Raw genomic sequence first — 27,004 nt, 5'->3', positions numbered from 1 at the left:
AGTATAAGAGTTTGTTATGAAGACTAGAAAAGAGAAAAAAAAAAAAAAGAAAAAGACAACAACAAAAAAACCCAAACGTAGAGAAGCCAGAAACCACCCCCAAAATCAGCACTCTACCACCCAGGCCAAGACGTGCCGGACAAGGCACCAGGCTCCGGAAAGATGGGTTTGAGGTCAGTAATGTGCCCCCAGCAGCCACCCTGGCTGCCTCCTGCCAGTTCTGCCCAGAGCAACTCCACCCCGCACAGGTCCCCACTGTGGTACTGCTGAAGGGACCCGGCTCTGCCTGCAGGCAGCTCTACAAATCATCCAGCTCTATCTCTGTGGAAAATCAGGCAAAACATCCACCTATTTGCAATACCACAAAGGACCCTATCAGCAGCTGTCTATGCAGTAATGAGATCAAATTTTAAGTGGCACAATGGCAGGGCTTCCTTCCACTCCCACAAGCATGTTCCCCATGGTCCTCCTTCTCACGAAACCAACACAGGGCTCCAAAATGCTCTTTTGCAGGAGGGACGAAGATGTATGACAGCTTGTCATAAAGAACGATAAAATGAAAGATCCAGGTTGACCTAACTAAACGAGAAGTCTAACAACAAAGGCAGTGTGCATCGCAAGAATACTTCATCCCTTTCCATTCACATCTTCATCTCCTCCACTGGGAAACACTTGTCATTTGGGGTTACGATGGACCTGGCGGGAAGCCCGACTGGAGCACTCCCTGCAAACCCTTGGGGTCCCCTGTCAGCGTGAACATGCACGAATAACCACTCTGCGCAGGCAGCCAGCTGCTGCTGGGGCTGGAGGAGCACAGCGGGCTGGCGAAGGAGACCTGACCTCCTTTGGCTCACCACCAGCGAAGCCGGCACCTGAAGGGGACATGCCACGGGTGCTCCGCGGGAGCGCTGCAGGATGCCCTGCCTGTGCAGGGCTGCCCACAGGCCTGGGAGCTCGTGGCCATAAGGTCAGAGGAACAGAGAGAGACACTGATGGCAGCCCCCAGTGGTAGGAGCGACCCAGAGAAGGGCTTTTGCAGCATTGTGGCAAGGTAATTTGGAGAGAGAAAGGACAGAGGACAAAGCTAGACATGAGGAACACAAAATAAGACCCAGGAGTTTGGCAGCAGTAAGTCCACTTTGGTTTCTAAAAACAAAACAAGTTTGAGACGGATGGATCCTGAGTAAGAGATGATGCCTGGAGGTCGCAATGCAAAACACCCTCCTTGGGGCACATTCAGATATTGTCCTGACAGGTCCTGAAGGCAGCAAGATAAGACCAAACATCCTCAGCACCATCCTCTTTCACAAGTACAAATAGGATTGCTCACAGCTCCCTAATTATTTCCCTTATCATGTAATGCTGCTCACTGGCTTCTCATCAAGAAGGAAAAACAACCCTACAATCATGTCAGCCTCCAGGGAGGAAGGATCTGGGATGACTGTCAAATCCCCTCTTAGGAAACAACAAAAATGCCATCCAGAAAAAGTTCATGTCTCCTGTTGCCAATGTAATAGCAGCGTGTGTATGTGCTGTGTGGCCACTTTGATGTCACGGTGCTGGCATCTACTAACACTTTGCAATGCAAACTGGACACGTTGCAATGCAGACTGGACTCAGCCTTCTTTTTCTGTACCTACAGTGTTTCCAGGCACAAGCAATTAATAAAAACACTGATAGCACCAATTTAAGTAACCAGGTCAGTAAATTTGCCTGCACAAAAATTCTCTGGCTCCTCTATCAGCATATCACGTAACTACATGTGAACCACAGACCTCACGATCTGTAAACAAATTTTCTCTCTTCTATCTGTACATCTCTCCATCAGAAACAGGGATCAGCAATCCACATAAATTATGTTTTGGCAGTTCTTTATATCATGGTTGCGCCTGTAGACCCCAGCGCAGTAGAGGGTCTGTTGTACCAGTGGCTGCACAAACACTGTCACTGTCCCAACAGCTGGAACAGGCAAGACTGAGCAGGGAAGGGGAAGAGCAGGGTGACATGGCAGAGCAGAAGCAGGGCTGCCTACAAAACAAGCTTCCCAACAGTGGAAAAGGCTTTGGAAGGTACCAGTCAAGGCTGTTGTCTGGTTACCAGCCGCTGTCTCATTATTGTCTCTGTTATTTAATTGCTTTCATTCTTTTATGTTATGATGAAAACCATTGTATAGAGAACAACTCCAGTTCTAAATTCAGGGAAGTGCAACTGGAATTTCAGACCAGCCCTCAGAAGTGAATTATCAAACAGGGTTTCCCAGCCCAACAAGCAGCCTCTGCAATGCCCTCTGGCCGCCTTCCAGAGAATACCCTCTACAGACAACAGACTGATGAACATCCTGAGAACGCATGGAGTTGAGATCCTGCCAAACAACTAATTGAGCTTGTGACCCAAAAATGCAGCAAAAGGGGTGTCAATGCCAAAAGTTTCCTCAAGCCACCTAAAAATACAAACCACATTTGCACTTGCAAACCTAATCTGAAAGAGGAAGTCATTGACAGCCAGTTGTAGTTACATGCACGAGGTTTCAAAACTTTAAAATGCAATTCAGTAGCTATTATTGGTGACAACATGGGATTTTGACTATGCTCCTTCCAGTCATCAGTCCCATTCTCCAACAAGGACTGTGTGATCCATTTACACTACAGCAGCTTGTGTACTTTGCTGACCAAATTAAACCACACTGATCTCTGCAAAACTCTGTGAGACTGCGAGTGTTGTCTCCCCATCATCCTCACTCCTCCCTCCCAGCCCGGGGCGGCAGCTGCTGCAGCTACTGCTGCTGACACTGTGGCACTTTTGTAAGACTGCTCATATTCTCTAATGATCCCAAAGCTTTCTGTATCACTCTCCCGAGAGAGATCTGCAATCAGAGAAGAAGAAAAAAAAGATTTAAAAATCACTTCTCAAACCATCAGCCTAGCTTGCAAGAGCACTTCTCCAAAGAGTTGTGCTTAGCAGCCGCTGGATGTTAATGGCTCACACCCACTCCAACAGAAAGCCCATATGCAGCTCCCCGTGCAGACAAGCACCTCAATACTATGCTGCTGAGTGGGGTTTCAGAACCTGGAGACACCAAAATGGGAACAGGACCCCCAAGAGATAGATGCAGAAGTAATCAGCACAGGAAGCTTAAACTACAAGATTTGTCTTTGAAAACAAAGCAACATTTTGCCACCGTTCTAGGTTCCTGATGGAAATTATCTTATAAAAGGAGTAACAATAGCAACAGGTTTCCATAGCACAGAACAAATGAGCTGCTCAAACAATGCAGCAGAGGAAAAGATTGAATCTTTTAAGGGATCAGGGAGCATGAAAACCAAAAGCAGAAAACGTGCTCCTGGAAAGAATTAAAGATTAAGATTAGCACGCTGACAGGACAGAGTTTCATCTGAATTTAGGGCCTGATTTTCCCCCCGCAAAAGAACGCAACAAAAACCCTTCCTGCAACCCACGAGGCAATCACAGCCTTCTGCTCCAAACACTCACCTGGAACGTGCCAGGAATGCAAACAGAATAATCCATGTGCTGCGGAGACCTGGCACGACTTGTCACCCAATACAAACGACTCCCTGTGCCCATTAGTCAATTATAGAGGCCAGGGATCTATAGGAATGAAATTAAAAAGAAGTATTTTCTGAAAATTAAAACCCAGGAGATTAATTCTCACTGCAAGCAATAGTGAGCCAAAGAGAGAAAGAAACCCAAGGAAAAAAAGATAACGGGTATCGTCAAGCAAAAACAATTGAGGAAAAAAAGTTGCAAGCTCTGGCCCTACAGAAAGTCAAGAACTTATAATGAACGGTACTTTCCATGGTAATATAAATTAGTAAGAGGCACTTGGCAGCCCACATACCTGCATAGAAAAAAGGTAAACACTTTCACAGGAGCTACCAAAGGCTTTGCAGGAACTTCTAGAAATGTCGAACACTCGAACTCTCTTCGCAAAGCAGCAGCTTTCCTCATCAGACCCATCCAGACCTCCTCAGACCCACAGAGCCTGGTACCGGGGCACACTGTCCTAACCTGGGACACGACTACCACTCTGTTTGGAGTCCACACTAATATAAGATCCCTGCGAAGGTAGTTTGGAATGTATCACCCAAGGACACACAGACACTGCAGCACATCATACTGTTCCCTTGGCGCCTCTTTTATGACCTTTAGCTGCACTATGGGCCCGGAGAGGATGCTGGAGGATGTTTTAAATGAAGTACTGAATGCTTTATATTAAATCTTAGCTTGCTCACTCTCCATTGCAGTCTGAAAAGCAGCAGTGTTGGAGATTCACAGTTAATGAGCAATTCTAGGCAAAACCCATGGAATACGCATAGTCAGGATGAAACAGCCACGAGCCCAGGCTTGTACACCCAAGCACTACAGCAGGTGTTAGCTAAACGCTCTGCATTTCTGAATTAATGTAATACGCCAGACTAAGTGGGTTTATATTAGGAACTGAGAGCTTACCTAAAAAGGGAATTTTTTTCAGACTGGCACAGCACTTCCTGCATGGTCACTCTTGCAGTAAAATAAAAGGGCTTTAATGTGAATTAGCATTAACCACACAGACAGGTTATGACAGAGACAGGAGGAAGGTATTGAAAAATCCATGCTGCAAATGCACAGTTTGCCCATATAAACTGCACCCACAGAAGGACCGTGCTGTCAGTGTAAGTACACTTACAAAGTGCTCCTGACGGATCCCTGGCTCAGCTTCCCCAGCCCAGCTGAAACAGAGCCCCCGCTGCCCCCGGGCTGGCACCCACCTCAGCACATCCACCCCCAGCTGCCCCCGCCCTTCGCCTTCAGGGCAACTGGAGAAAAAGGCAGAAATGCCAGACACCAAAAATCTGCTCAGATGGAAGAGGTCACATCAGTGCAAGAGCAGCTCTCCTTTCTTCTTCCTTTTTTCTCTCCCCATTAGATCTGGTCATTTTTATTCTCAATTTCAAAGCTTTTCATCAGCTTTAAAATTCAACTACAAGGAAGGAAGATGAGTAGACTTATTCTCTTAAATAAATCCTGCTTCTGATCAGCTTTATAGGAGATAAGGTAGAAAACTAAAGAGCAAAATGCCACTTAATGCCATCTGTACCAGTGGCCTTATTTCTGAAATTCCTCCCTGCTATTTCAAGGCATTTAAAAATTCATTTATGGCTATGTGTATAGGTAAAGCTTTTCTGTATCAAAGCATTAGGAAGTTAGAAGTTTGGGAAAGAAGATTTTATCTAAAAGGCAGATAATCACAGAAATTGGGGAAAATCCCATAAAAGACAACCACTCATTAGCTTTGGCTGTTTCCTGAACCAACACATGTTCAGATGAATAGCCTTGAAAGGGTTGCTTCACCAGCCAAATTATGGTCCTACCTTTATGCTACGTGCCATGGGATTGCACCAACAATTAAGTATTGGGGATGGGGACTACAAGAACAACACACAGGACACAAGAAAGAGACTACAAGAATGACACACAAAAGCAGAAAAAATGGGATTAAACCCAACCAGAAATTAGTCAGACATTTTAACCAGATGGCATTTCCTCTTCCTAGCAGTCTGATGTGCTAAAGCCAAGCACAAGCGCTATGACAGCAGATGGAAATCACACAGCTTTGTTTATGTTTGGGACCTACAGTAAAGGGAATCATGCAATTTGAGCAAGGAATAATTACCCAGGGCCAAAGAAATGGGTGCTTTTTTTGAAACTGCAAGTCCACAGTTGTGCAGGAGTTATAGTCAGTAAAAAATCTGAAATAATTCAGTAACAGAAAAGCTCAGGATTGTTCACTAAATCCCATTTGGAATAGTTTCAACCTGGCGCAATAGTTTCAATAGTTTCAACCTTTTTTGCCACATGCTCAATGCTGCACCTGACCACAATGCATTTTATAACCTGACAAACACATTTTCTTCTCTTCAAAGCCATTCATTTTGTTTACTTTCCCCTTCCACTTCGCCCAAACTAGTTACACTCAAGTTACATCAGTCCTTGGCCACCCCATGATCTATCACAAAACCTACTCAAGAAGGCTAGAAGATAACTTTATTATCGATTACTCTTCAAAGCCAGACCTCGGGGCATCACAAACTAGGGCTGAAGCTTTGTCTGCCTATAAAACAAGCAACAAAAATTTAATCTTCATTTAAGCAGTAATTCCATCTTATTGTGTTCCCAGGCACATCCCTTTGTACCTTTTACTTGCCACCATAAGGGTTTGCCAAGAGTTTCTATGAGTCTGTGAGACGCAGTGGCTCCAAGGCACAGACACAGCCTGTCCATCTGTCTGTCCATGCAGCACACACCAGCTTCCCTGCACCCCAACCTGCTATTACAGTTCACAGCATCTGAACTCCAAGATGCACAAAAGGACAACTTTCTTTTTTGCAGACATCTTAAGCTTCCAACTCTCTATGAAGCCCTTCCATTTTCAAAATTTCTATCAGCCTCCTACTAAAAATAATTCATTAATAGTCCTCACTTGCTTACATGCCCACCCCAACAGCATCTGAACGCATTAAATGAAGAACACTCATTTGTGCTACTGTAGCATTTTTCCCTTCAAAGATCTCCAAACATTGACTAATGAATCAGGCAATATTTACCCAGTTGCCTGGAAAACAGATACACCTTTTTTAACAGCTCAAAATAACAAGAAGTGAATCATTCGCAGAGCCAAGAACAGAAGCTGGGACTCTCAGCTCCCATTAACGTGGCATCTCCTCAAACACGAGTCTCAAAACACTTGCTCATAAGATGACTGATCCATCTCTGGGACACTCCGAAGATTTACCAACGTGCAATGTCATGCTCTACCATTGCTACCAGTTACTTGAGTTAGCCTCGACTCAGAAACAAAGCACCAGATACTACGGGAAGGAAATAAATATATGAAAGGTAGCAAAAAGTGCTCTGTTCAAACTGATAGCAACAAAAAATAGCCATCACACAGAAGACAGCATTTTACCAGCCACCATTAATTCTATGTTCTGTCATCTCTCACACCACTGTTCATTCAGCATCAAACGCCTTAGCAAGGGCTTCCTAATTAAATCATGGAAAGGCTAGAATAAAACATTTTTGTGACACTGTTTGTAGGTCTTTTATTCACAATTGAAATAGTCTCATGTTTAATTGGGTACAGAGCCACATATACTATCTCAGCACACAGAAGCAGTGACCACTTCAATGCCACAAGCAAATCTCATGCCGCCCCTTCATCTCTGGCAGGAGGCATCGATCTGCCCGCACAAACTGGCCGAAATCTCCTGTGAGCAAGGACCTTATCTGCAATACCGCACGCAGAGGTGTCCCCGAGCGTGCTGTGCTCGCCATGGCCCTGTGCCAGCCTGGCACCAACGCCGGTGAGCCTCACCACGCAGCAATGGCAGGAATCTGGCGCTTCCCAGCCCTGCGGCTCCTAAGCCCAGCACGCTGGCACTCCTGCTATCCTGCTGCAAAGTGACAAGTTAAGCGGCAACCTCTTTTACTCCACACTAATTGTCTCAGCAAGAAGCCAAGTCTTTCCCCACGTTATGCTGAAAAATTAACCTACTTGGTCTCCCGGAGAGCACTCAACCTGGAACTGAAAGCTCAAGTTCAACCTTTGTCTCATACCACAGACCTAACAAAAGCCGAGGCCAAGGAGCGCGGTTTCCATGTAACGCAGCAATCCAGGCAGCCTGCTTCCAGCCACAAACCTGCACGCTCCCCTCCGCTCTATGAAATACAGAACATACTGCTGAGGTTTAGCAATCCATAATGATTCCCACCAGTGGGGCAGTACGCTCTTGCTTTCTCCTGAAAATGAGGGGAAGGAGGAGAATAACAAGAAATTAAAAAAAAAAAGCACCGCCAATAAAGAAAAAGAAAAGAAAAGAAAAAGACTGCCGTCATCGCCCCAGGGAAGCAGAGACACACACCACAACTCTGCATGCACGCCAGCCTTGCCAATGCTTGGATCTGAAGGCAAGAAGTCCGTTGCAGTGGGATGCAAAGAGCAAAGTCAAAATTCCCTGCTAAATATTGCTGCCAAACAAGCCATTTCTTGTCAATATTTGTAAAACAAATTGAGCCTGTGCTGTAAATATCCCTGCATCTGTGCACTGTTTGTTTCGGCATGAAGACTTGCAAATAAGCTCCAGAGTATACTTGCAATGGGAGAACAGCTTGAGTGACTCTGGCAGGACTCAGCTGCTCAGGCCCCACAACCAGCCCTTTGTGACCGGTGGCAGACAGCAACACTGCAGCCTCTCTCATGTTATCGCTGCAATGAGGCGGGCAGCAGTTTGCAGTCACCTGAATAAAAAAGAGAAAAGGCAAAAGAAAAAAACCCCTTCAAGGCAAAAATAATCGTTTACAAGTTACCTCAACACTACAAGATCATCTTCAGAATGCTTTAAAGGTTTAACAAAAAACGCACAAAACTTGGTTAAGCTCAAACCTTTTTTGTTTTTTGCATACATCAAGACTTCCTTTGGCACGAGCCAGTCTTCCAGCTCACCTTGCCCCTGAGGCAAGTTCACAAATACTATTGTGACATTTCTCTGCCGAAGGGAGGGATAGAAGAGGCATCTCTGACAAACACCCAGCTGAAGTTGGACAGATCATCTATTTTTTCCGGGTTCTACCCAAAGGAGTGATCTGAAAGGAAGTGCTGCTCAACTATCACAGAGAGAATTACGGCTATTGCCACATAACAGCACCCTATTTACTGCCTGTCACTCGGCAAGTGACAATCTGTGATTTTACTGGCATCAAAGCAAATTTTGGGAATCTACAAACTTTTTCCCAGGTCTCCCAATCTCTTACAGCATGACCTTCACCAGGCTGCTTCCCTCTCTGGAAACAACTCACCTTTCATTATGAATAGGAAACTTAAATATTTCCCCATCATGGTCAGAGGAAAGGCACTGCAAGTACCAAGCTAACTACGGAATGTATTAAAGCACTACCTGGAGGAGGCTTTAAAATACATTTCTTGCAAGTAACTTCCATAACAAAGTTTGGTTTAGATGACAACATTTGGAAAGGGACAGCATAGCAGGGTTTGATGAACTGAAATTTATTTTACAGCAAAAACAAACAACACATTTCCACCCCCATCACTCACAAACTCAGGAGCAGAGACCAGCCCATTGAACTAAGTGGCAAAACTTCTCTGGATTTCAAATTGAAGTTTGAAAAAAATCTTTCCTTCTCCAACCCAGAACTCAAATAAATGCTGGAGATGGTTATTGCTTAGTTGTATTATAGCAGCATTTTGAAGGGACAGATGAGCAGCTTCATCATTCCAGCAGTTGTACAAACACATACACACAGTGAGCACTAAGTCCCCCAGGACAGAGGCGGTCTAAAACCAAAAGGGAAATAGAAGCCATTTAAACTAGTGACCACTCCACAGTCACAAATGGGGCCGATTAGAAACTAAAGCCAAGAAGCTGGCCCAGTATCCTATTTTCTAGCCATCATTACTGACAACCAAAAATTGTTATTCAGTGCTTTTGTTAGAAAAGGAGACTGGATTTCAGGGGTATGTCAGATCTCCACACAACCTTCTTCTCGTCAGTCAATCCAATTTATCTGCTGACTTTTCAGCAGGTGGGAAGTGGTATGGGTTTCACTGACCATGAGAAGCAGCCCTGTTTTCTGCCCGCTGATGGCTTGGAACACCATCCCCATCAGATGAACAGAGATGAAAGTGTCTGTGCATTTGGACGAGCCCAGCAGAATGCAAACAGGAGGCAGAAGCAGAGAACTCCAAGGGAAAGGTACCTGCCTGGTGGCAGGGGGAGAGCAACACAGGTTAACCCACAACAAAAGCATCTTAACTTTCATTTACCAATGGCTTCCTCTGGGTCACTGCTTGATGGACAGAGGCTGGTTTCAAAAACAGAATTTTAAGGGAGCCACATGATTTTTCAGAGCTGACTTAGATTTGTGCACAGTGTACAATTTGTTTATCCTATGGCAATTCAGCCAAACACACAAGTAGGCAGCAAGTCGTTGTCTGCAGTGCAGGAAGGGCAATTTGCCACCTGCAGGCAAAGCTCTCGAAGCTGCAGAGGCAGAGAGGCACTACAATACACATGCTAAAAACACAGGCAATATGTTATTGAGCGGAACCACAGTGGAGGCTTTTAAATCTGCAAACTAGAAAGTACATACCTGTTCATTCCTCCCCACAAAAACAATCACTTATAAAAACAAGTTTCCCTGCCTTCACATTAAAAATTGCCATGAGCCTGTGCAAACAGAGAGGAAGTTCTTTAAAAGAAAGCACATTTTACTTAGAAACACATATGGCTGGATGCTTCAAAACCAAGCAAACAGCCGTGCTGCTCGTGCAACATTTGCTTTTGGAGCAGAACTGCATTGCCCTCCAGCTGAGGCGCAACATGTGGGATTCCTCCTCCCCCGGCTTGTGGGAAAGCCAGAGCAGAGTTTCCGTGCTTCGTGCTCTCCATGAAAGGCGATGGTAGCTGGGATCTCAAGCTTCAGGCTGAAAAACATACTGCCAGAGAAGTGACAACAGCCCTAAGGAAAAAATGACTGCCCACCGGTCTGAAGGAAGGAGAGGACGGCAAGATGCAACCTCTCAACAGCTACGAAGAAACTGCACAGAATGATGTGGGTTCAGTTACAGGCAAAAAGTTACAGAGGCAGCAAAAAAAGCTAAGTCAGCAATAAAAGCCAAAAAGGGAAAAGGTAAAAAAAGGAGAAAACCAGCATGACACATACCCACAGTCTATCCAGCTTATAGTACCTCGTCCTTTCACCTCCTGGGCCACGCTGGACAGTAACCTGAGCGAGCTTTCCGCAGCAGCAGCTGGAAAACAGAACAATAATAAAAATAAATCAACAACAGCATTATTACTGCACATAGAAAAACACAATGATGCATTCCTTTGTTCTAAGGCACTGGAAGAACATTTTGTCTAATTTGACGAAACCAGTATGAGAGGGATCAGTAAAATCTTCCGTAAACTAGAAGGAATGCTGGCTGCAGCTGAAGTTGGGAGGCTCCTTCCTTCCAACCCCCCCTGAAATAACACACTGAAATTCATACCCCCAGGCACGCTCCCTGACCTACATTTCTGGAGCTATACTGTGTCCTCTCCTGAAAACCAGCTTCCATCCCAATATGACCTTTTTCCTGTAGCTGGGCATTAATTGATTTGTACTACTGCCACTAATTAGAGCAACTTCATTTGGAACCTTCATCAGCTGTAAGGGCAAGTCATTCAGTATCTCTGCCTGTCTCAATTCTATCCCTGTCATACACAGAAAATAAACACACTGTTATTCTCAGAATAATCCCAGGAGATACCCAAACCAACAGTCATGAGAAGATCCAAACTATTAGCAGAAAGCACCTAGAAAAGGCCCTTCCAAGAACTGGCTGTATTATAAGTATTCAACTGAGATTTTTATAACGCCATGCCACATGTATAGATTTTGCAAAACACTTTTCACTCCAAAACAGTCTTATAAATGGTATTAAAAATAAACACAGAAGAAAAATGGGACAGGAGCGAAAAACACAGACATTCAAACAAGTATCAATTCCCCTGAAAAATCTAACAGAGACTGTTTCCTACCTTGCTAAACAGAAAATAGAAACCCAGAGCCTCTTGCAGATCTATTTAAACTGCTGCTGCTCCATAACTGCTTCAACTAATTGAATATAAGAATTGGAATAAGAATAAGAATATTGGGTCAGAGCAAATGCCTCTATAGACCAGTATCTTGACATTTGAGAACGTGAGGGCCTATATAGTTCAGAGTACAGAAGCAAAGCCAGCGACTAGTGATGGCCCCCTCAAATAATCTCTAAGCCTCCACAGTTTTTATCTCAACAATCTCCTCAGCCAGAAACAGCTCCTTTGTATCCAACAGCCTTTGCTTAGGACTGATGCTGTCAGAGATGCCAGCCCACTCACATTAGCTCTCAAGAAACTCTCCCATACTCATAACATGCAACTGCCACCTCTCTTCAACACAGGGACATAGACACATGTGCATAGAGTGGAACGATTTGACAAACACCCTTTAAAAAATGAGGACTCAGGATAGGACAAACTTGTCCCCAAAGACTCGCTAGTTGAGCAGCCCTGGCAGGATACCCAGCTGGTAGGGTGAACTGAACATCTCCTGTAAATGAGGACATCTTCCGAAACTAATGAATTTTCTACACGAGATAGAAACACTCATTTAGTTTTGCTCAGCTGAGAAGCAAAGCCTTTCTTCCAGCAATATGAGGGGATGCTGGCCAACATCTCACCACAGCTGGGGGATGTGTACCTGGGATACAAATTGCACCTCCAAATTCCTCTCTCTTTTTTTGCCCTCCCCTCTTTCTGAGTGATGGATAGGCAAGAGATTTCTAACTGTGCAAGGATCACTGTTCTAGGAAGAAACATTAATCTCACAGTCAGCTTTGCATGCAATGGTTTAGACCACTAAAACCAACCAATTAAATAACTAATACAGAAAAAAAGAAATCTCCACAACACAGCTTTTGAACAATGCCCATAGGGCAACATTTATTTGATGAGTGTCAGAGCTGAAGTGTTCTGGTTGTGCTTCTAAAAATGAAAGCAACCACCACTTAAAATATTAGGCGTAAAAAGAAAATTTTCCCTTTAAAAAGCTGAATAATACAGATGTCTTTTTTATCTAAAGTGCTTCTTTCAAAATCAAAAGCGTTAGAAACTCTTTTATGACTTTCACTTTGAACCTGTTACTACAAAACCATTTGGCCAAGTTTGAGCACTCAAAGTTCCCCAGTATAGCAAAATACAAATATTTTAACAAAAAATAAGTCACATATTTAATTTTAACTGTTTCAGGATAAGCATATCTTTCGGAAATAAAGTTAATTATCAGAGCACCTGCACATTCTTGTCTGCAAAATTCTCTGATATTGGGAGAGGGAGGATATTGTGTCACCACATACTGCTTCAGTTTGGCACACTATAAAGTCAAAGCAGCTCCAGCAATATCACTGTGTTTAACTGAGATAAGACCTTTGCAACAGCTCAGAAAGGGAGGACCCAACCCCCAAACAAAGCACTATCCTGTATTGTTTGTCTGCAGGAAGGAAAAGGAAGCAACAACAAAAACAAAAACAACACAGCACTAAGGAAAATCATCTTAGCGACACATTTTGCTTCTTGCTGTCCAATGACTTCCACATCCACAACAGCATTCTGCACTTGCATACAGAGCTTAAAGACTGTTTCTTCATTTTACATGTTGTCTCACAATACACCATATCAACACAAACAAGGCGACAATGGAGAAAAAGTACAGTAGGAGCAGAACAGAGTAAAAGGAAGAGCGAACGGGTAAGAGCAAGAGAGAATAGCCAGAAAGGAGCGTGAATGAGGGAGAAGACAGGAAAGAGATTTAAGGGGACAGGTGGCATAATGTGAAATGAGCCATTTCTCCCTCTCACACAAGCAGCTCATTTTTTATTTTTATATTTTGTTAATTACAGTTGAAAGACAACCATGGGACACCCAAAGCTGTCAGAAGCAGAGATGGATTGATTTCAGTACTATAACTATTCATTAAGCCTTTCAGTGTCACCAGGAAATCGAAACTTGCAAACTACTGCGATAAACACAGCAGAAAGCTCTGGCTGATAGCTATTATGAGCAGCCGGTTTTGGAGACAAAGCCAGAATAAAGTACATTTTTGCCAATGTGACAGAGCAATTAAAAGACCAAACTGAGATTACTCCAATCTTGAAACATCAGGAGTGTCTGAGTTAGAACAAAGGACACGGGTCCTCAAGAAGCCCTTGTAGTCACGCAGAAGCACCTTGCAGTTACGTAAGAAAACACTAAAGAGGCGCAAGGAAGGAACAAGGGGATCATCAACTGAGCATGGACACAGGTAACAGAACACACACACACACACACACACACACACACAGAGTCAAACACACAAACCTTGCTGGGCACAAAGGGCTGTGACATCAAAAAAAAAAGGAGGACTTACCAGATTTGGAATATAGCACTAGTACATTATTCCGTGTCCTGAGAAGCTTCTTAAAATCCTTGTGTTCACTGATTTTTTCTATGAGTGGAGACACCTTCAACGAGTACACAAACGCCGGCAAGAACACCTGCAGACACACAAAGCCAGAAGCATCAGTAACAGCTTCCATGCTGAGAAACAAAATACAAACTGCTTTTGAAATTGCCTTGACCTTTTTCCACAATCTTGAGACACACTGCCTTAAACAAGCTATCATATCAACTTCATCAGCAAAAGCCAAAACAAAAATAAATAAAATAAAAGCCATACACATGACTTATCATAACTGGATCAACATGACTCACAGCAAGTATCCTTAAGTGGAACGATGAGATAAACACAACATCAAGAAATATGGTTTTAGTTAAGAAGCCACCCCCTTTAAAAGTTTGTTCCCTAGACAGATAATCAGATAAAAATTCTTATGTAAATCTAATATACTGTAACAAGAGAAGCAGAAAATTAGCACTTTGAGAGCACTCTTGTCCCTAGATTTCAGAATGCTCAGCGCACTCGATAGAGCACTTCGATATCCCACCGAAGACAGTGAGAGCCGTGAAGTTAAAATAACTAACCCACACTGACAGAGTAGATGAAGGAAATGAAAACAGAATTTGCAAGTAATTCAGCATCCGCCTTACAGCACTAACAACCACAATCCTCTCCCACCAGCCTGTGGGACTGGGCTTCGGGGTCCCACAGGCCACACTGCACCTCACACACACATGGGGCCTTGGCCACAAGAACAAGTTTGCCTTCCACTGGCCACATGGAAGACACAGCATCTAATCTGGCTGCATCTCAGTTCTGCATTTTTGCAAATAAATTATGTTTTTGTTGCATCTTCTGGTTTATTTAAATCACGACTGCTTCAGAGCAGAGCCTGTCTTTTATTCTACCATAAAGTAAAACTCCTATCAAAATATGACCATAACCTCGGCTGGTGCCTTCACTGCTCATTTGTACTGCAATAATCTTCAATAATAATCATAATCTTATCCATCATGCTATGCTGCCTCTGTTCTGCACTGTACTGAATTCATACTAATGGAATGATTATGGGAAGCTTAGCTGGAGAAATTCACTAGTTTACATTCACCTTACAGTAAAACCTTAGCACTTAATTGCTTGGCTAAAAGCTCTAGCTCATTTGCCTAACACACACACAAGAGGTTCAACGTTTTCTTAATTACAGAACTAATTTTGACCATGTCTCATTCCAACTGGGCTGGAAAATGTGTCCAGAGTAGATGTGAAGAAGTAAGAGGCTGTTCTTGCACCTCATGTATTACAGATTGCAGCATTCAAAACAGGGCACTAAGCCAATCAAAGTCAGAACACGCAGCCTCAGGCACTACAGTTCATTACAAATTCAGCTATTTGCAAACACCATGTCACTGAGGCACAGAAACAAAACCTGCACCTACAAAACATATTTTGTAAGTGCCTGAAGTTTCTACATGTGGGAAAGGGGAGGAGGAGTTTTGGGGTACAGAGGGGACAGGCTGAGCTGAACTGAGGATCATCCCCAAAATAACCTCAGAACACGTTTGGGAATTCAAAGTTCCTGGAAGATACACCTTTAACATAAAATATAAAAGCACAACAGGTCGCGCAGGCATAGAATGAACAAGTTATCGCACTCCACAGGCAGGATTCCCACCACCAAGCCCAGATGGTCAAACTGTGAGAAGGGAAAAAGCACATTATTAGCAAGTCAGCCCCTACCTTCAGCATAAACGTCCTTGATGCTTTAATTCAACCAACAACGGTCTCCTAAATCCAGATGCCCAGAGCTCAGCCTTCCTACTTCAGGCTGATGCCTGTGAATCATTTGTGTATTTTCTGAGATAAATACATGGTGTTGCCAATCAAAGTAGACAAATATAGTTGTGCTAAATGGGGTGACACAGAGATGCAAATTCCTGCTCAAAACTCATTGCAATCAGAGGCTGTACAGGAGGGATTAATCTAACATTGACTTATGAGCAGACCTCTTTAATCCAAAGTAGTTTTTTTAAAACTTTTTCCTTCACCTCAACTTTTTTAACTATCCAAGTGTCCTAAAGTTTTATGTCTTGAGTTATAGAAGGCTAAACTGTAAACTTCACTGAAATCAAGGCTGAACACAGCAGGGAAAAAGGGAAATTACAGGCTGCTTTTTTTAGAAGCTTTCTTCATTTAGAAAACTGGACTTAAATAAGGATATTCTAGCCTATGAACTCACTGCCATAAATAAAGAATTTGACTAAAAAAGCCACAAAGGCCATTTTCAATGCGACACCAAATGGTATTATGAACGTTGTTTAAAGCATCTGTACAGTTCTACCGATAGGTTGGAAGCACATGTATTTCATGTATTTTCCAGATGGAAAGGCTGTTGAGCCAATTTCAGTGATGTTTTTTTTCCTTATAATGGCGGAGCTATAAACCTCTTGAAAAACTGGATTTTGGAAATAGTGACAGGTTTAACTACTGCCTTGGTGGTGTTGCCACTAACAGAAAACTCACTACACTGGTGGAACAGCAGGTGCTTGGAGGGAGACACGTCATGTTGCACATATCCACTGCTACTTTGCCCAATTCCTCCCTAGGTTTTAAATCAATACACATTACTCATTTTTCTGCATTATAACTACAGCAGCTCTCTCCGATCCTATGGTTTAGACCAAAACCCACCGGGAAGGGCACAGTGCATATAAGAGCACCAGCCGTCCCTGCTGAATAAATCATCATCTCCCTTTAATTAAGATTAATGGTGCAGCCTTTCCTGGTTATAAAACCCCCAAAGTCCAAGTTGCAGGCATTGAGTTGGACAGAGATGCCCTGACTGCACATCCGAGGCAGTCACAGCAATACTGGGAGGTTATCGGCTGAGCTGAGAAGTCCACCACCTTCCAATATGTATTTTCACTACATGGTGTTTGCAAACTGATAAGAATTAAGTAGTTCCACACTCTCCAGCTTTCTCCCACTGAAATCAATGAAGACCCCACCCAGGAATAAATGAGAGGCCGGTTTATCGGTAAACCTCTTAAAGAACCTTCGCTACCAGCTCCACTGAAGACAAGTGATGCTGAGCAGAGGTTTCCACCTGATGCCAGTCCCAGCCTGCTCCAGAGCCAATGCTGAGATGACCATACCAGCAGCTACAGCCTCACCGGGGCTATAGCCAGTAGTGCTGGCAACAGAACGAAATTAAGAGGATGGGAAAAGAGAATCCTACGGAGGCAGATACACACTCTTCTTCTCCACAGAAAACCAGGCTCGTATTCCTGCACAGCCCACAGGCAAAGCAGCAGCAAAGACAAGGCTTATTTGCATGTACTGTATTACAGGACTTTAATTGTGAGATATGACTCAGGTAGATTTATTCCAGACATGTTGCAAAAGTCTTTGCAGGGGAGTTCATCAGCCAGGTGCTGTCCGATCAAGCACACTGCTTCTTGTTGAAATCCAGGGCACAACAGGAGATGAGCTCACATTAAAAAAAGAAGAGGTCAAGAAAGGTGACAGTCCCTCCTGGGCAGGAAGCCTCTTTTCATATGCGTCAGGAAGTGCTACATTCACACATATGGAACTCTATAAATAAGAAACAAGCTAAACTCTCTTGTCACTTAAGGATCCGAAAGCTTTAAAATCTATTCACAACCACCACTGAAAAGTTAAGAAACACTCCAAACATTTTTCTCAAGAAGCTGTCTACCTTGGTACCTGCTAAAGCAGAAGGCATACTAGGACCAACAGATGCAGCATCTGTGCCACCCCTGCCCTGTGACAGTTATGGTGACGAGAAACCGCAATAAAAATGAGGGAAGGTCTATTTTACTTCATGCCGTGTTTGCACAATGTGTAGCATAACAAGTCCTCACCCATGGCTGGCTCGGTGGGCTGGAACCAGTGCAGCAGTCACCTGATGTCCTTGGATGCAGGAAACTTTGGTGGAGACCTTCAGAAAAAGGCAGACTACACGTGGCAGACTATGAAATGCAAATCCGGTAGCGCTTCCAGTCTGCAGATTTTCCCCAGCTCAAGATCTCAATCTGAATTTATTTTCACAGAATTTTTATGGCGTAGGTCGCACATCAGTCACGTGGCTGTAGTGTCTGATCTAAGATGCAAGAAGGATTCTCAAGTACAACGTAAGTGAACCCAAACCCTCGAGACAGTCAACCCAAAACTGCTGAGAGACACTGCTATTTGAGCACAAGGTACAAAATCACATGTGCTCGAGCTCTGCCTCTGCTCTTCAAATCAAAGTATGTATTTAAATATATAATCTTGCAAGTGAGGTGGAAGAAGTCTGATCAGCCATAAAGGTTTAATTTCCCCCCGCCACCTCCACTCTCCAGCAATTCCTTGCAGAGCTGCCAAACATATGCAAGTGTTAAAGAGCAGCAAAACACCCCACAACCCCTCTTCCTCAGAACTGATACCCAAGAAACATTTGAGCTTTTACAAACCCAGAGGCAATGAGAGTTACATGCAAATAACTATTTGCTAATTTTACTTCCAGGACTGACACTATTAAAAAAATGTGGTCATCCCTCAGGCCTTGTTTTCTCAAAATCATCAAGGATCTGAGAAAGCCGGGATTATTTCTCAAGTTTTGACTCTTTTCTGAATCTCATTTCAGCATGAAAAAAGGGAATAGCTTTCAAGCAGCCACAAGAACATATTTTCATGTTTTACATTTTATTATTCAAATTAAATGTGATACATGCTTAACTGCTGTTTCCACAGAACTCAGTTCAATTTATGAGTTCCTCCCCACAAAAGCTTTGTGACAGCACAGTCTCTTGCTAAGGATAAGCAGCATGTCTGGAGAATATTTTTTTTTACTTATATTAAATCAAGAGCCATGCAAACACATCGTTTTAAAAACAAGAAAATACAAAACAAAATTAAATAAAGAGGCATTATCAGAGGAGTCACATTGTACACTGGACAGAAAAACTATTTCCTATTGAGCCTATTTCCAGCTCGAGAGCATGAAAAAATACATTTCCCTGGACACAAATTAGGCATAAATATAATATAAACGGATACAGGGCTGAAAGAGTGCTTAGGTGCCTGAATCCACATGTCACCGTAGAGTTTTTATGTCCACACTAACACATGTATAATTAGGTAGACAATTTGCACACTATTCATCAAGAATAGCTGGGGCTGACACGAACAACGCTGATTCCAGCACAACTGCTGCTTGGCAGGGACGCAGCTTCACACTCGACCACAATTTCAAAAGCCCATTTTTCAGCAAGTCATTGACTTTGATTTCTGTCTTAGCTTAACCACCCACTGATGTCATTCTCGTTTTGGGACAACAGCATTCAACCCACTGTAAATATGATCAATGAGCAACCCTGCACATATGAAACAGATTGTGTCTGACAAGGCATTTTATGGGAACATAGCTGAAAAGCCAACCTGCCTCAGAATTCCAAGCAGTAATGGAGATGACTGAATTTAATATAATAATTAATTTCTTTAGTAGGGGACCAGTTCACATTCTAAAAAAGTATCTCCCCTGCTACACTAAAATGGGGGAGAAATGGGATGACACGAGCAAGAAATCCCAAGAACAAGACTGAATCTCACCTTCCCTTTCCTACTCAGTTCCCAAAATGAAGCCTGAGGTGAAATGCACACTTAACTTCAGAACATGGATTTGAAGGAACATCTCTGTATTGCAGTGATGGAGGTTTATAAACTGCAGGTCAGCCAATAGCATAGTCAGGTCCTGGGGTGCAGGGGGCGTGCACATACAGAAAATACCAGGTCTAAATCATCTCCAGACAAGCACAAGAGAGAAAAAGATCTGTTGCTCCCTTCCCCCCAATTTGTTCTCCCTTAAAAATACAAGATGTTCAAATCCAAAGCCCCCTTGTTTACAACAATCACAGTTTGACTGCAGATGTTTTATCTTCCTTGTTCATCATACAAACAACTCTTGACCTTGTGCAATAATTGCTTGCTTTTCACTCACAAGCCCTCCCTCTGCTGCTATTTACATTCAGGGTTGTGCTGCTTTGATCACTGAGCCATTTGTAACAAATGCCTTCCAAGATGGATAGTGATAAGTAGGACAGTCCCCTGTTTTCATTCATGATTAATATCCAAAATAGCTGTAGAAACATTTTAATCAAATCAGATGAGGGGAAACGGGTTATCTCCCTTATCCAAAGGTACCTCTAGGAAGCCTGCTAAGAATTTATGATGTGAATGAGAGAAGAGAAAGGGTAGCACTTGGGTCTCAGGCTTCAGGGGTCACAACTGAAGTAGCCCAGGCAACCCTGCTGGGACCACAACACTATGTTCTCCCAACCACATTTTCAGGGGTTCACAAACTGCAACCGAGGTGCAGCACATCATCTGCGGCTGATCCTAAAAGCCACCTGTGGGCTCAGTGGGGAGCAGAGACTCCAGGGCCCGCAGCAGCGTGGGACAGCCAGGTGAGGAGAGCTCCGGCAGATACACCAGAAGACCAACGGCTTCTGCATTGGAACACCGACAGCATCAGAAAAACACAGGTTTGCCCCACATTTGCAGACACTCCCATTAAACAATCCTTGGGTTTTGTTCATTTCCCATGAGCTCCAGGGAAGAATTACATTCTTACTCTGCATATAATCCAAATCAATTAAGTCTCACCTCTAGCCATTCAAGGAATAAAAACAACAAAGCACTGCTGACATTTTATTGTGGTGGGTTATATCTGCAAGAGGCAAGTGTCATGTCTTCTTTTGTTCACGAAAGAAGGCAAATTAAAATCCTGACACAGAGTGTCTTGGTATTCTTTAACTTAGGGTGAAGAATGTTACAAATAAGGCGTTCCACTTAATGGAGTACTTGCTATGTTCACTTTCCAAATATAGAAGATAACAAAAAATACCATGGAGACGTCAAGATTTGACTAGACTCTACTGTTCATATTGTTCTTAAACAGTGGGTTTTAAGGAACGTAAGCTACAGGCATAATAGTCGATACTAAGGGCTGTTCTTACAGGCTGTGTGTAGCCAACTAATTGTATGGTTTATCACTGGTTTTCAAATGCTTAGTGAAGGAAAACCTGTGCAACTATTTACTAATTAACAACTGACTGTAATAGGGTCAATTACTAATGCTGAAAAAGAACTTTCTCCTTATTATGAATGTGAAGCTCACTCTCTCTCCAAGGCAGGCATTGGTGCAATATATATTAAACCAGCTGTTGATGAAATAATATTTCTGATATCACTTCTGAACGAGCGCATTTGGATGACTTCAGAAGCTAAGACCAGGAGCAAAGCATATGCAACATAATCCCCCACTAAAAATCGGGTTTTGAAGAAGTTTAAAGAAGTATCACCTACTCAAGGAGCACACAGGAGATGCTATAAAAAGAAGACAAAAAAACACTATTAATGGGACTTACAAAGAAGAGAGGGTGAAAAATAACACCTGAAAATCCTTAGCACTTTATACGGCACTTGTTATCTTCAAAGCATTGCACAAATATTAACTAATTAATCCTCGCATTTTTCTGCCAGGCGATAGGAGAGGAAGCTTAATTTACATAGCTAAAGTAAGAGTCACACAGCAAAGCAGCAATCTGCAAGACACAAAAGGGAGGCAGCATCACAACAAGTGGGCACACACCTGACCCGAGATCCACACGCTCACCGAGTGCCATCTTCTGAAAAGTGAAGAGGGTTAGAGAAAGAGCCAATTTGCAATCACTTAGCAAATATGTTATATGACTATAAACCCAAAGACGACAGATAGGACATCATCAAAGCAGCTACAAATGGGATGACCTTTGCTCTCTGTGTTCTGCAAGCACACAAATCACAGCAACCTTCACGAATGCTACCAGCTATTCTGAGCTAGCCAAGTGTCAAAACTTAACACCTGCTTTGCTATCACAATTTTTGCCATTCAAGAGGTTGAAAAGGTGGCGGGACCAAGGTAAACCATAACTTACTTCCAAAGCAATCCTGTCCACTTCAAGAAATCCAAGGCAATGCTAGCTTGTGATTCTGGTTGCAAATTGCATTGTGTTCTCCTGTCCACAGATCTCAAAACACAACTCTCAAAGGCAAGTCTCATTACCTCCATTTTACTGAAACAAAGGAAACTGCATCACCAAAAAGCAGAAGAAATGGTCAACAACAGAACAAGCACCACTTCAGTCACCAGTTGCTCATAATGTTGTGAACATACCCCTGCGCAGAAACACCACTTTTGATGACCACACCACACTTGTGGCAATACCCCAGGCCCTCTGAAGTCAACAGGCATTTTGGCACCAAAGCCAATAGATTCAGAACATCACTGCATAAGGTACAGAGCTGAGTAACAAAACCAGTCCTGAAAGCCAAGGTTTGGTTTGGGAAGGGCACCTGAGGTGGCGTAGCACGGCCCACATCACAAGTTTCACAAATCCATATTTTGAAGAGGGAACAGATGAAGCAGGAGTGGGGCAGAGGGACAGCAAAGAAGGAATTTGCTTCTGCAGCAAACCCTTCCCAAAGCAGCCGCTGTAGTACAAACGGTAACCGGATGGGAAGAGGCGTTCCCAAATTCAAGCCCAAATGCCACCACAGGAAACAGCATCCAAGCCCTGCAGAGAAGCAGTGCTCACACCCTGCCTAAAAACTCACCAGAGGCAAAGCCACCGCTGCCACGCTGCAGGGCCACCTGCAACACAGAGAGAGAGACACATCTAGGTCCTCCCCACAGGCCTGGATTCACAAGGCTGTGTCAGTGCTCACTGTTGCATTCCCATGACGTTACCAGGACTTGAGGACATGGAAGCCTGAAATGTTCCTTCAAGCCTGTCTTTGAGGCACCGGGTTTGAATGGCACCAGGTTAAGAAGCCTGCTTCCCAATGGCTGCAAGTCAGCCAGACTCTCTTGACTCAGTTTCTCTGTCATTAAGTCAGCACTCAGAAGACGAACTGACCTTTGCCACCTAGGCCTGAGATAACATTCACCAGCGTTTGCAAAGCAAACAAATCCCAGATGTGTAATCCTGTTGGAAGCAGCAGCTGGCCTCTGTGAGGGACAGGACAGTACTTGGTATATCAGAGGAAATGCAAATCCACCTTGGTGAGAAACTCCTCAATGCCTTTAACAGTTAATTCAGTCCTTTGAGTATGAGATATAGTCAACCACTTGACACACCCAATAGGGAAGTATCTCTAAAGTTAAACCAAAACTTCCCTATGACTCTCCAACTCATTCAAGAAATAAAATTCTACAGCAGGCAGAGATCACTGCAGCATTTTCCTCACGTGTGTCTCACATTAAGTGATGCAGAAGATAACTTAACATCTTCCACTAGAAGATACTGAGGTGTTTTCTTCATCCAGATCTGTAGCTTTCTTTTTACAAGTGCAGGAAGCCTTACAGAGATAAGGACTTCAATTCTCGGAAGCCACCTCCAAATTTGGGTCCTACTTTAAAAGTGAGCCCTATTTTCTGGAGCGCTAAGCATGCACGACTCTAGCTGCTGTTCCAGGTGCATTGCGAGCTCTCAGCACTTCCAGGAAAATTAAAAATAATAATAATAATAATGTGTGGGTACATAAAAAACAACAGGCTGGAAGGAAAGACAATGTCCTCGTTAACCTCTGTCCTACCAATCAGCTGGCATTACCTGTGCTTTAAATTTGCACACTGAGAACGTCCTGATTTAACAGCCTCCCTGACTTTGCAAACATTGACTCAAGAAAAATTTAAAAGCAGGTTTTCCAATGTCACAGCTGTAGGCTAGTTTTTTAATCCTGGCGTACAGCGAGTTACATATTTCAAGATGAAAAATCACACCTTCAAGTGCAAGATAATGCAAATTGGAAGAAATAATTTAAACTACTTGTACACAGCAAAGGGGAAAGAATTAGCTGAATCAACAGCTCAATGAAGACATCTGCTCAGCATGCAGCATCACAGAGCAAATAAAATGCTGGGGCAAATTAAGAAGGGGAAGAGAGAATAATGTGGAGAAATTATAATGGCTTTGTATAATTTCACTGACAACGGCAGGCTCACTCTGCTCATCTCAAAGACACCAACTCTGCAATACAAAAGGTCCAAAAAAGGGCAACTAGAATAGTTAGGAACAGATTCACACGAAGAAAGCTGGAAAAAATCCCACCTTTTAACCTACAGAAAGAAATCACAGAAAAATACTTACATTAACATAAAATGAATGTTACAGTAAGATACAATCTGACAGTTGCAGTGGACATGGAAGGAAATACCACAAATAACTCCACATGTCTAGTCATTTTAAATGAAGGAAAAATTCAGTCCACGTGTAACTCCATTCAATCCACAATATACACTTAATCTGAGGAATACGCTGCCACAAGTATCATTGAGCAAAGTACTGCGTATATTAAAGATGAGCCACGGGCAAAAAAAAAACCCCAGACTAAGACTTCTCCAACATTTTAGGAAGAGTTCAGCCTGACTTCAGTTTCACTTGAAATCAATAAATAAATAGCAGATACCAGAGGTCTGTGCTTCTAGATGAAGCTTAAAGCAAAATAAAAATTGTGCAGGATGCACAGCGTTTCTTTTCCCTCCTCCTGGATGAGCTGATAGCTGGGCCCCTGCCAGGGGCAAAAGCCTACATCACGCAGGGCCGATGTTTTCCATCCCAAAATGGCAATTCTAATGTTAATACAGAATAAGCACAAGGAAATTAGCAATTCCACACTGGATTTGTATGAATTAGATAAGCACTCCTAGGTCATGCATTTCCAAATACATTTCAGATCACGCGTGCGTAAAAAAACTAACATAATTTTTCATTAATTATTAACTCTATTTGTCCAGGCAGAAGGAAGAACCGTAGCTCACGCCAATAAAGTAAATAAAGGAGCACTGTTTTAAAGCATGCCTTCGCCAGTGTTTTGAGATATTTATGCTAAATTCTATGGATAAGAAAACAGAAAATCGGACTTTAAAATATTTCTGTAGGTCTCGGAGCCTCCCTGAGGTAAGGGGTGTTCCACTTGGTGTTAATTTCAGTGAAACATACCCAGATCGTCCGGAACGCACTAAGATGGAGAGCGCCACATTGGCGGGAGGCACAGGCAGGGGCGGCGGGGCTGCCCACGGCCACCCGCGCACAGGTGCACAAAGCCGAGCGCGGCAGCTTGGCTGCGGCACAGCCAGCGCCGAGGAAACCTCTGCCGCCGCGGCACCGATTTGCACGTGAAACTTGGGGACGAAGCGCCCGCCGGTCCGAGTCCCCGGGGGCCGGCGCCGGCCGGGGCTCCAGCCCGCAGCCGCGGGGAGACGCCGCCGCACGCCGGGGTGGGTTTTCTCTAGGTGTTGGGGTTTTTTTTTGCGAAAGGGAGGGAGTGAAAGCAGCACACGCCTGAGGGCAGGGGAACACCCGGGAGCAGAGCTGCCGGAGCCCAGCCACGCCGGGCTGTGCCGTGCCGAGCGCGCCCGGAGCGGCGGCGGGTGCGGCCGGCGGGGGTGGCCGCCGCGCCCAGCCCGAGGGGCCCGTCCCGCTCCCAACTTTCCCCCAACTCCTCCGGCCGCGCCCAGCGTCCCCGTCCCGTCCCGGCCCCGGAAAAGGAGGACACCCCGCGCACCGCTCCCCGCCGCCCCGGGGCGCGCCCGCCGCCACTCACCGCCAGGCCGAGCAGCAGCAGCGGGAGCCGCCCGCGGCGCCGCGCAGCCCCCGCGCCCTGCCCCGGCACAGCCATCGCCGCCGAGCCAGACCCGCTCTGGACCCGCCGCCGCCGCCGCTGCTGCGGGCTCCTGCCACGTCTGGCGGCGCAGGCGCGTCCGCCGCTACCGCCCGCCCGCGCGGCGGCATGACGGGGTTTGTAGTCCGGCCCGCCGCTCCGCTCCGGGGGCTGCGCATCCCCCCGCCGGTGTGAGCGGCTCCCGCAGGGACTCGGCGCACGGCAAAAGAAAAACAAAACAAACACCACGAAGTACTGCCAGCAATCACCGCTTAAAACGTAATCTCCGACCAATGTCTTTCAACAGATTCAAAAGAGAAAAAGTTCCATCTCTTCATCTCGAACGTCCCACTGGACTCCCCTGTAGGATTACTTTTTGTGCCTCCACCTCTCTCCCGGGGTGTACTTTACTCCGGAAAACATTCTGGCAAATAACGTCCTTCTTGATGCTTTTTCGTGAGGGTCTTTAAAAGCTTCTGTGGGTCTTACATCTGGGGTAAGGGGTGAATAAGTGAACAAAAAACCAAGGAAACGGGAGAGTTAACTGGAAAACAGGCTTAGAAACTAGCACCCGTTCTCCTTGTAAGTTGTTCCCACTTGTTATCATTAAATGCAAAGGAGAACCCTGTTTTATCCTTGCACATGGGTAACGATGCCATAGTGCAAGCAAATAAATACACTGAGTCTGACCAGAATCAATTTCTGCATCTTCCATTATAATCACACTATTTGAATGATCGCTGCATCCAGATGAACAAATCAGCCTGTGCCCCTAGTTGGGCACATTCAGTGAGCCAGCTCTGCCTCACAAGGACATCCCAGATGTCCTGCCAGTAATTTTAATGTCAAAGCGGGTCAGCCGTGTTATAATTGGTTTCCCACAAACAGAAGGGATCTTCACCTACCGCCCAGTGGCTGTGTGAAATTCTTGCTTGGCTCAGAAACATCAAAGGAAAATCAAAGGCATCTTTTCGAGCCTGATCCTTACAGCTGACTGTCGCCTGAGCATTAGACTAAGAGGCTGGCTGCAAGGGAGCAATTTGTAGATCTGTACAGCTGACTGATCACTTCAAGTGGTGATCATGAAAACTGAATGCCGTTGACATTAACAAGTCCCCTGGTAGAGATGTAATTTTGCGAAGCCGAAACACACGTAGAGAAAGTTATTACTATTAACATTTCCACTTTTGTGGTATCTTTTTCGGCAGAGCCAGAGCACACTTTTCTCAGTCACAGCTGGATAACCTTTAGCAAATCATTTCACAGT

At 44.3% G+C, this 27,004-nt stretch overlaps 1 protein-coding gene across 2 annotated transcripts in view; it reads right to left on the bottom strand.

Annotated features, from left to right (window-relative positions):
* PDIA5 (protein disulfide isomerase family A member 5) overlaps positions 1 to 25,755 on the bottom strand; it is a gene marked incomplete at both ends in the record, with an annotated part of 101,146 nt that extends 75,391 nt beyond the window's left edge. Inside the window, 3 exons of one of the 2 annotated variants that reach the window (XM_080346790.1) lie at positions 10,738 to 10,825; positions 14,005 to 14,131; positions 25,681 to 25,755. In XM_080346790.1, coding sequence (XP_080202916.1) covers positions 10,738 to 10,825; positions 14,005 to 14,131; positions 25,681 to 25,755 — 290 coding nt within the window. Of the gene's footprint in view, positions 1 to 10,737; positions 10,826 to 14,004; positions 14,572 to 25,680 lie in introns of those variants that run through there. The other variant, XM_080346789.1, reaches the window with a different exon arrangement.
* Positions 25,756 to 27,004: the final 1,249 nt, after the last annotated feature.

This window comes from Nesoenas mayeri (genome assembly GCF_963082525.1).
Source record: "Nesoenas mayeri genome assembly, chromosome: 6".
Lineage (NCBI taxonomy): Eukaryota > Metazoa > Chordata > Aves > Columbiformes > Columbidae > Nesoenas > Nesoenas mayeri.
This window is presented reverse-complemented; position numbering and strand designations above follow the sequence as displayed.